Source organism: Etheostoma cragini, chromosome 17 (genome assembly GCF_013103735.1).
Source record: "Etheostoma cragini isolate CJK2018 chromosome 17, CSU_Ecrag_1.0, whole genome shotgun sequence".
Taxonomy (NCBI): domain Eukaryota; kingdom Metazoa; phylum Chordata; class Actinopteri; order Perciformes; family Percidae; genus Etheostoma; species Etheostoma cragini.
This window is the reverse complement of record NC_048423.1, coordinates 6,423,874-6,434,837: the sequence shown is the minus strand read 5'-3', so window position 1 is coordinate 6,434,837 and position 10,964 is coordinate 6,423,874. Positions and strand designations below refer to the sequence as shown.

The window sequence follows — 10,964 nt, the reverse complement described above, 5'->3', positions numbered from 1 at the left end:
TGATTTGCTAATTCCCTATGAGCCTTATGACTGCTTGAGATCTTCTGGCTGGGCCCTACTAATACATACAATACAAGATGTCAACCTGCTGTCCGGGCCCCTCAGCTGTTGAGGGGCTACTACCTGCCTTACGATCTCAGGCTGGCAACTGAGACCGAAAGTTCAACGTCTTCCTGAAATCTCTGTTTAAGACTCACTTTTATTTTATGGCTTTTTCTTGAACAATGGTATTTGTTGTAACAGTTTATATTATTTTTGTATCTTAAGTTCGGGATCTTATTCACCTCTATTTCTCATCGTAAAGCCTCTTGTAAAAAGGTGCTATATAAAAAACGCTATTATATTATTATTATTATTATTATTATTATTATTATTCGGACCGTTAGCACAGAAATCGACAAGAAATGTGGAGAGAAAGAGAGTGGTATGTATGTTTTACTGTGTTACGGATTGTCCTGCCCTGGTTGCACCGGATTGTTGTGGTTTGCAGAAGCGCAGAGAACTCTCCTTGATCATTTGTCCACTTTTTAGACATCCCGAGTTTGTTGTCCTTCAAGCAGCTTCTCTGTAGTTTAGAAGAGTTCTTGCATAATCAAATTTTTCCTCTTTGTGTTCTCCTCACGTCTTTGCCCCAGATGGTCCCTCCCTTCAAGCCTCAGGTGACGTCGGAGACCGACACCAGATACTTTGACGAGGAGTTCACAGCCCAGACCATCACAATCACCCCACCAGAGAAATGTGAGTGTCTTCTGTCTGTCTCTCTCTTTCTAACACATGTACCTAAAAACATATGCCCACATTAAAACTTGATGAACTATCACATTCATTCTTTACCTAGCTGAAGATATTCTGAAGATTTGTTTTGATTATAAATTGGAATAAACTGTTAAGCTCCAGTCATTCGGTTGCATTAGCACCTGATAGTGGTCAAAGTCAGTTTTTTAAAAACTTTGATTACTTTAATAATTGCAGTCTAAAACTATTTATCACGTTTCCCGCTGTTTCTTCACTTGAGGCATTTCAGCTTATTAACTGGGGTAACACACACTCAAAATATGCCTTTGTCTGTTTATTCAAGTGTTTCTGCAATAGACCTCAGGCCACATGCAGCTTTTCACAGGCTTTTGAAATAAAGATGCCGGTTTCAAAATGTTCAGCACTGAATTATGGATGAGTGGAACCAATGTGTTTCTCTGTGCTAATATGAGGTTCCACTTGTTTTGTAGGTCGCACATTGGTATGTTAGCAAGAGATTTGCACATTACAGACACACTTGTTAATGTTGTTCTGTTTAAATCTACAGTACAACAATGTAGCACAAACACAATGTTTTGGAATGTTTGAATGTTTTGATATGGTATACATTTCCAATTTGAGTATTTGTATTTTCTGAAAATGTACTTTCAATTGTAATGAATCATTAAATATCTTTGAATCCACGTTTCCTTAGTTGACGAGGACGGGATGGACTGCCTGGACAACGAGAGAAGGCCACACTTCCCACAGTTCTCCTACTCTGCCAGTGGACGGGAATGAACTGTCCATCACGGTGACAACATTACAGCTGCTCTCTGAGGTCATCAGTGTGGGACAAAAGATCCCCAGCTTTGGACTGACCCAGAAAGACTTGAAGGAGTTTGCCCTTCTCCACCTCCTCTCTTTTTCACCTCTGCAGTCTGATTCTTATTTTTTTTATTTTTGTGAATTCCGTTTTAGACTTCCAAAATGTCAAAATTACTTTCTAATCCTGCACTGCAACCCTAGGTGATCCGAACTGTGATGTGATGAGTTACTATGTAATGTCCCTTTAATGACAGGAGCATCACCGGTGCCCTGCTGTGCTTTGACATGTGTCGGTCCTGCCAAACTCTAAAAGAACAAATACTAACAGCTGATGCATTCTTTAAGGAGACATATTTATGGCTTCTTATTTATAAGATGAAGCATTTTAAGTCATTCAAACCTAAACTGCCATTACCGGTTTAATCTCAGGCTTTTGCAAACACAGATACTCTCAGACTCAGCGTCACTTGGGTCTGATTTCAAATCCTCACCTAAATAATTCTGGGATTGATTGAGGCTGCCTGGCATTGAGGGAGCAGTTGTCATCAGCGAGCAGAATCCTCCAGCTTATGTTGTCGAGCAGGATTTGACTCAGGTTGGCTCAGTGCAATTCATTATTGTTGTTGCTGCTATTTCAACTACTACAGGTTCTACTACTCTTATTAATAATATACTGCTACTACTAAAACCCGGTGCTACACTACTAGCTTAATGCTGCAGATCATTTAACAGGCGCCAGCAACACATCAATCAACTGCATTACCATCTCTGCTCGTACAGCTGCAGAACAGGTGTTGCTAGTACTTCTAATGTAAAGCTATTGCACATTAACTGTACATTAAGATGATGAAAGGGTGGTATGTATGTGTGTATGTGTGTGTGTGAGGTACTATCATGGGTTTGTGTTTAAGAACGCACTTCAAAGCACAGCAGTTCAGAAGGATGAAGCTCCCAAACCATGAGCTTTACTACGTTACCCACAATGCAGTGCAAGGTGGTTGACATATCCATCACTGTGGAGGTGAAAATGTGAGGAAAACAGTTGGTTTGAATGTTTCCCCAAGTTTTTATTTATTTATACACTCTAAGTTTAATTCTCTTCCCCGAAAGGGAAAACAAAAGCAAAACTGTCCTTTGTGTTGATGATGAAGCTTTACCGTGACATGTTGTCGTCACGGCTTAGGGGACCACACAGCTGTACCTCTCTGTCTTTGTGCAGGAAAGAGAAACTGCAGCAGGAGCAGGTTCCCCACCGAGTGAAAAACGAAGTCCAAGATGGCAGGTTGGGCGTTGTTGATGAGGAGGGAGAGAAAGTACAGGTGAAAAATTCCAAGAATGATGAAATATCTATAATGTGTTAATTTATGATGTAATGATGAGTGAGGTAACAGCTGGTTCTTACGAAGGATTGTTTTTAAAAGACCTTATGGTCAGTGAGGAGGTACGCATTCACAGTTATGGGTTTACACCAATCATAGCAATGACTATAATATATATATATATATATATGTTCTATTTATTGTTCTAGGCATCGGTTTTATATTTAACTTTTCTATTGTTATTACATGATTCTAGGAAAAAAATACATTTCTTAGGGCTGAGGAAAAAAAATTGGCCCCTCAAGAAACAAAAAAGGCTGATGAATGTAGGAGGGAAAGCAGATAGCCTTCCTGCTCCATTGTTTATTTTAATGTTTTTTGTGTTGTTTTGTGACCAAAATGTGACAGCTGAAAGGTGACAGGACACATTAAAGACAGATAGGTTACTTTTGAGCCTGAAGAAGGTAAAACAAACAAACAATTGTATTAATTAAATCACTTTATCTTTCAGGTGTTTACTATGAGGGCTCATGTGACAGTTATTGACAAAAATGCTTCCCATATTTAATCTGAAGGCTGTTGGTGAAGCCTGACAGACAGAAAATTCACAGAGAAAGAAGTGAAAGTTGAGCAGAAAGAAAACAAGTGCAGCAAGGAAGTCTGAATGTAAAGCGGTTAGGACGAGAAAGATTATGTTGAACTGTAAGTGCTACTCTTTATGTGTCGAGACAGCGTAGAGAAGAAGGAGGAATGATAGTGTTTGGATAGGAAATGTAAGGTCAGTCAGTTGTTTGGAGATGAGAAAGAGCAATATCCCTCCTTTATTTAAAGATTTTACTTGTCATTAACGTGCGCTGTCACTTCTTGGGTCCGGACTTTGTTTGTTTGTGTCGTCATGTCTTCCAGTCTGACCAACGAGATTTAAAATCCCCCTCAATTTCTCTGTCTTCAAACGCCAGTAAGCCTTATGGTTTAGCTCAGAATAAGTCAAAAACGTTGACATCCTGCACTTCAGAGTAGAAGAATCACCATTTGTGAGGAAATATATTTTTTAAAATTTGAAATGTCAACTGCCTCTTAAAAAAAAAGGTATTATGTGGAAGACATCGTCTGTATGACACATATTTAAAGAGAGCACCAGGGGATGTGCTCTCATTAGGCATAGACAATTGTATTCCAATATTTATTTGAATGTTTTTATTATCATTGAGGATAACTTGAATTTCTTTTCTATTTAATTTATTTAATGTCATTTCGTTTTGAAGATTAGCAGTAAGGAGGTGTAGTCGTGTTTCACTCTGCAGTTTGTCTTCAGAGATTCTGTTCTAAAAAATAAATGCCTCCTTTTTTTCTTTACAGATATCGCTTTTACAACACATTACCTGTTTTCCGCGGCTTTAAAAGTCCATATGCTTGACTCTTGCACATCCATTAAATTGCTATTAGCTGGCAACGGAGCTTGATGGCAGAAAGTAGAAATGGATGGCGCTGGCCTGCATGCTGTAGTCCTCGGTCCGCGCTACCAGTCCTGAGTCAAAGTAGCACTCTGAACTCTTATGAAAAATACTTCCCTGTGATCGATTGAGCCTGTCTGGCACAGCTGAAGCAGCCGAATAGTTCAAAATGAGTACAATTTCCACCCAGCTGGCACCCTCCACAGGCTCAAGCAAACACTCCCAAGTATTTGGAAGGATTTCAGCTTTGATTTGACCCAGGTCTGGGAGCGACTGAGGAGTTCTAGCTGTATGTGCACGCTTACCGCCAAATTCATTAGAAACCAGAGTTCATAAAATACTGCTTTCTAGCTTTGGTAATAGCACTTTCACATCCATCACGTTTAACATGATTTAGAGGATTCTGATTCAGCCCTGCTTTAAAGTTTTTTTTCTTCTTTTTTTTTTTTTTTGCTTTTTCTTGTTTTTAAGAAAATTAGGACTTTTAAAGTACATCTCCCCTCCACGTACAAACAATAGCTTTAATGTTGCTTTTGATGTCTAGCGATGGCAAGACCTTGGTCATTGTGTCTCACATGCCAGCAATAGGTCAGTCCTGCAGAATTACACTTAGCGGAAATGTTCAGTAAGCTGGTCAGTCTTCAAGAACCAAAAATGGTTGGAAAAATCCACTGATGTCACGGACTGCTTCTCCTCTTCAGTTTTCCATAGAGCCTTTAAGGCTCCTTGTTTATTGCTCTACATGTATCCATGTTGATTTACTGGCAGAAACCATGCCAGATGCTAATTCTAAGGTCAGAGATCATATAAAAACACATTATCCTCCAACTACTTTAAGTAGACCAGGTGGAGATTTGATTTCCTCTTCATCAATGTGTGTTTTCCCCTAAAGACTGAATCCATTGTGGGTACATCAGTAACTTCTTAAACTGGATGCTTAAATCCTCCTCACAGCCTTACTGGTGCCCTCGACTGGTGTGAATCGACAGTATGGGAGGTATCTGACGCTGCACTGACAGTGTTCACTCTTAAAGCTGCTGCTGTTTGGACTGTACTATCACACAACAGATCTGACTCCAATAGTATTTGAATATGTAAAATCCTTTCATAGACCTCAGCTGCTCTGTATTGATCTCGTCCGTTGTTAATGAACTGACGGCGTCAGCCAAAAATCACAAACTGCACTCCGCCCGGCATTTAATGCAGATAATCAGTAAATGGCTCCAGTGTTGGAAGGATCTGACCTTGTGTCTGCGACAGAATTCCTCCCCTCTCTTCTTTCTTCAGTACTAGTCTACTATCATCATGATTAACATGAACAAGCATGAAATGCTTTTCTTTATAAACAGCAAACAAAAAAACAGGCAAACATGTACAAATATTTCAAAGTGTAATTGAGTTTTAATTTCATGTCCATGTCCATCTACTGTAGCTTTACAGCTGTGTGAGACATCTGTGGACAGCTGCCAGATGTTCTCAGAGTGGGCCATGTTTCTCTGAAGCACTGTAATACTGAAGTCAGCTCTGCTCTCTGACGTGTCGGCGGAGCAGAGGTGATGTGATTCTGAGACAGTGTCAGGAAACGCAACAGATCGATCAAACAGCCTTTTTCTGTCCCTCAAGCTGTCAGGATGCAGTGCTGCTGGCCGGTAAGGCCGCCAGGATGTGAAAACAACATATTACCATCAACATGAAGCTGTTTTTTTACACTGTACATCCTTAGTATTTTTACACATAAAATGTATATGATAGGGATGCACATTATTTTCCTTCTTACAGACAGCTTCAATAAAGAACTATGTCAATCTGCTACAGTAGTGTTGACTTATTTGATTTGTTGCTGAAAATACTATTGATCCTCTGAACTTTCATCTCAGTTAAAATGTTAAAAATGGAGAAGAAAAATCATTTAGCACGTCCCTATAGATCAGAGATCGTTTATTAAATCTGTAAAAATAAATTAATGAATGAGGTTTTAAAAAACATCCAGTTTAACTTGTCACAGTAACCGTGTATTGCAAAATATAAAATGGAAACCTGATTTTCAGTTCTGATAAGAAAACATTTGTGAACATTAAGGAGAAACAGTGTACCTTAATACAAAAAGAATAAGGAACACAAATGCCTTCCTGGGTAAAAAAAAAAAACACCAACTTAAATAACAGTGTGATATGTTCTTGTCAAGAGGAAATTTCTGACTTCAGATCCAGTTCCAAACAGGAAGAACAGACTCATGGGGACAGAGTATGGACTCGTCTCTAGAAAGACACAAACACACACAATTCAATGAAACACATAATCTATCTGATAAAGAATATGTTTCTTTATTTTAAGTAAACTGACAACTGTAACGTGCACCTGGAGAGAAAAGGCACCATCACATTGTGTGTGTGTGTTTTCATACCTCTATGTGTAGGTTCTGCATCTCCTCAGTGAGTGTGTTTCTCTCCTGCATCAGCTGGTTCTGTTTGGCCAGCAGCTCACACACCTGCTGGGCGCTGCTCTGACAGTGACGGTCCAACTGTTGCAGCCTGCAACACACACACACACACGCACACTATTGACTTAAACTGTAAGAGCAACGTACCCTCCTGGCTGATAAAAAAAAAAGAAAATCTTGTAAATATTGAATGAGAGCTGGATCCACAAAAAGCTTTAAATATCCCTGGACTCTGTGTTGCTCACATGATCAACACTGTTCACGTGAATGTGAAAGAGGTGACCATTGCATAAATAGAGTGCAGACGAGGTGATTCAGGATGTGAAAAATAGTAACTAAAAAAAGTAACTAAATCGATAGACAATATTCTGACAATATTAGATATTAAATGATTATTCGGCCATGAAAATAGTTCCTGATTCATTTTCTACAGATTGGATAGCAGCCATATGTGACTCATCCTCAAACTGTTTCTTAGTGACTAGATAGAACTAGATAGAATAATTCAACTCTATAGAAAGAAATGCATTGAATCAGTTTTAAATCCATTATGGGAGATAATAAAGAAAAAGTGAGGTTGGTGTTTCTCTGACGAAAAGCATTTGTGAACAAATTTGTAGCTGGCCTCATATGTTTGGTTGGATTTTTGGAAAAATACTGATAGCCCAAACCCATCAACACATTGATGGGGGCAGTTCCACAATAACATTGTATATATATTTATACACCAAAAAGGAGAGAATAAATACTTCAATAAACTAAAATTAGTACATTTTTTACAGGATGTAGAACTTTTTCTTTGTACAACTTTGGTGCCATTTACATGTTTCAACCGACTGATACCAAATTTAAAGCGATTTTAGTTTGCATTAGCAGTGGTGTTCGAAGAAGTACCCAGTGTGTCTGGACACTGGACCAAATATGACCAAATGATCAAATATTACATTATATCAACATGCCTGGGCGCCTCCCTATGGAGGCGTTCCAGGGAATACCCAGGACTAGGTGGAGAGATTATTTCTCCAACCTGGCCTGGGAACGCCTAGGGATCCCCCAGTCGGAGCTGGTTGATGTGGCTTGGGAAAGGGAAGTTTGGGGTCCCCTGCTGGAGCTGCTGCCCTAGCGGCCCGATACCGGATAAGAGGACAAAGATGGATGGATGGATCAACATGTTGTCCCTGTGGTCTAATCTAAATAGCAGGTTGACATTCTGGTGAGAAAGTTGTGTTGTGTGTGCAATCATGAAGCAAAGTCTAGATCATTACTGGGACGTCCCAATTAGAGTCTGCTCCTGCAGACAATGAACTCTTTCACTGCACAATGGGAGTAGACTGTGAGTGTGTGTGTGTGTGTGTGTTGGGAGGTGGTGCTTTCCAGCTGGGGTTTAGGGGTAAAGTATGTATGAATAGTGAGTGTGTTGACTGTGTTTGGGGGTGGAGGTGGAATAGTGGTTAAGATATTTCCCACCAGCAGCCCATTATTGAATCCACACACACACACACACACACACACACACACACACAAGCTCAACCTCACTGGCTATAACAGTAAAATTGTGTTTACACATCGATGCATCAGTATTAATATATACCTAAAAATGTCACATACAATTTTACAGTACATCATTTACACACTACAACTACTTTTACATTTAAGAACTTAAAGCACATTCTGATTCTGTGCTTGTACTTCAGTAGGATGTTAAACGCAGGACTTGTACTTGTAATGGAGTATTTTGCATTGTGGTATTAGACTTTACTTGAGTAAAGGATCTGAATAACAGAAATCTGAGAAGTCAACAATAGAAGATCTGAGGAGTAGTGATGTGATAAGTAAAGTTAAGAACAAGTCTTCACCTTATTTTAATGAACTACAGAAGAGTTTGACCTCTTTAGGCCTCAAATAACCAACCAACCAAACATTTTGAGAAGAAAACAACGCTCAGAGTTTGTATGCAGTCTGTAGGGAAGAATTGCAAGTCAAAGTTTTTTAGATATAAAATGTCGCAAGCCAAAAAAGCTTTGAAACCACTGCACTTGACATGCGACTACTCATCGTAAACTGTTATAATAGATTTAGAAGATGACAAGTAAAGCAGGAATGATGCGTGTAATGAAGAAGAGAAGAGGAGGATGAAGAGAGTTGTGTTTCGGGGCAGAGACAGACAGAGAGAGGTAGCTGGGGGGGAGACAGATGCCCCTGCCCTGCTGGTCATGTTGGCAGTGGCAGGGCTGCCTGTGTGTGACAGACGGGGGAGGCGAACATCCCAACTCTCCTCCGCAATCTGCTCGCTGCTCTCCCCCCACATTGTCCTCACTTTGCCCTGCTTGGTCTCCTTTTCCACCACAGGGTTTGATCCTGCTCCTGCCTGTCCCTCTTTGTGAGGAACTCACCTCCATCATCTATCAACTTTTTCAGCCACCTTTTACAACGTCATTAGTCCTCAGCTTCTACAACCTGCCCTCCTTCTTTCCCTTTCCTTCTCCTCCATCCCAACTGAAGGCCTGCTGAGCGCTTAATCTCAGACCTGGAGACTCTGTCCAGTCCTGGAGGCTGAGGGCAATGACTCCCCTCCCTGCCTGGTGTTCCTACAGCCGGCTGCCAAGCTGTCCTGACCAGCCCCCCCCACTCTCTCCCTCCTCCCACTCTCCCGCCTACGCCGTCACACAGCACGACACAGCAGGGCATCGCCACGTCACACAGTAACACACACAGAGCCCCGCTGTGGTGTGCCAAGGCACAAGATAGAGACAAAACCGATGTGCCACACACACACACACACACACACACACACACACACACAAAGCAGAGGACCTAAAGGTCAGAAACAGAGCCTGTTGTTCTGAAGCTGTACATTTTTGATGAGAACGTGTTGACTGAAGGCCTTTAGCTCCACACCACCAAAATGCCAATCCAATCCCACATCTCAAATCACAATCTCTGATCTCGGTACATGTAGATACATCTCTTTTACTCTTTTAGAGATTTTGTGCTAATGAGTGGCCAGTTTCGAAATCCACTCCAGGTTTGTAAAGCAGGCAGCACATTAACAATCAATTGCTTCCACTTGGCTCTTACAAGCGGTTCCCCAATTCATGAAATACCAGCGTTTTGCATGCGCCGCCAGCCCGGCTATACAGAGAAACTCGGATTACAGTACAACACACACAGAGGGAGTGTGACTTCATTCTCTGCGCAGGATGCCACTACTCCATTTTATCTTGACATAGCAAATATGTGTTTGCCACTATGTCAATGTTCTGAATGTCAAGTATAGCCCCTTTAATGAGCCTTTAATCATCATTATATAATAATTTGGTCATTATCCTGACTTTTAATCCTATGTGTCAAGATAAAAAAATGAACTAAAATACTGTATGCTACCATACTGTTTCCCATAATGTAAAGGCCTAGACTTTCCCTGCCTGGTAAACATCCACATGCCCAAGTTTTTAATGCAGGTTTTTAACACTGTCCTCAGTCCAGGTCTGAGAGAAAACAAGTTCTCATGTCTTCAGGTGTTGGGTGAAACTGAGGCGCTATGCAGTAAAATATACAAAATACTATTATTTTGGAGAAATGGCAGCAACTGGACAGACAAGGCTGCAAAAAGCCAGCAGGCTTTTACACATAGTCTGACAGTAAGTGAGCTGAACATGCAGCCAGCCAATCAGTTGGTCAGGTCGTGAACTGAGATGTAGGTTGTAGCTGCAGGTTGTAAGCTGAAGTTTATGTAATGCAGTAAGAAAACCTTTAACCTTGGCACAAACATAAACAACCACACACACTCAGTTTGTCTGGCCAGAGAGCCGCCAACCTCTGGCCTTCTTATACATCTCTCTCTCTCTCTCTCTAATCCACTCCTTGTCTCACCTTGTACACCCTGCCCCAGAGGGGGATGTGTGTATGAATGTGTGTGTGATTAAGGCAGCGCTCCTTCCAGCAGCTAAAGCAGAAAATCCAATAACTGGCCTGTATCGACTGGCACGCTCATTAATTAGGGCTTAATACGGCTTAATGCTCGGGCACTGCCCTACACTAACCCCCCCCCCCCACACACACACACACACAGCGGGCTAACTTGCCTCTGCCTGGAACCGGTGAGGAAGGAAGGAAGCTTGGATGGGATGGATTCCTGGATGGACCGATGGGCAGACAGATAAATGGATGTGTAGGTGACGGGGATCT

At 41.1% G+C, this 10,964-nt stretch overlaps 2 protein-coding genes across 5 annotated transcripts in view; one reads left to right on the top strand and one right to left on the bottom strand.

Annotated features, from left to right (window-relative positions):
• akt3a (v-akt murine thymoma viral oncogene homolog 3a) overlaps window positions 1-3,961 on the top strand; it is a 57,048-nt gene extending 53,087 nt beyond the window's left edge. For all 4 annotated transcript variants that reach the window (XM_034897367.1, XM_034897372.1, XM_034897366.1 and 1 more), the window contains 2 exons: window positions 636-738; window positions 1,451-3,961. In XM_034897367.1, coding sequence (XP_034753258.1) covers window positions 636-738; window positions 1,451-1,536 — 189 coding nt within the window. In that variant the 3' untranslated portion in view covers window positions 1,537-3,961. The remainder of the gene's footprint in view (window positions 1-635; window positions 739-1,450) is intronic.
• Window positions 3,962-5,717: 1,756 nt separating this feature from the next.
• sdccag8 (SHH signaling and ciliogenesis regulator sdccag8) overlaps window positions 5,718-10,964 on the bottom strand; it is a 41,038-nt gene continuing 35,791 nt past the window's right edge. The window contains exons 17-18 of the mRNA XM_034897364.1: window positions 6,741-6,867; window positions 5,718-6,594 (exon numbers count right to left, since the gene is read on the bottom strand). Coding sequence (XP_034753255.1) covers window positions 6,568-6,594; window positions 6,741-6,867 — 154 coding nt within the window. The 3' untranslated portion in view covers window positions 5,718-6,567. The remainder of the gene's footprint in view (window positions 6,595-6,740; window positions 6,868-10,964) is intronic.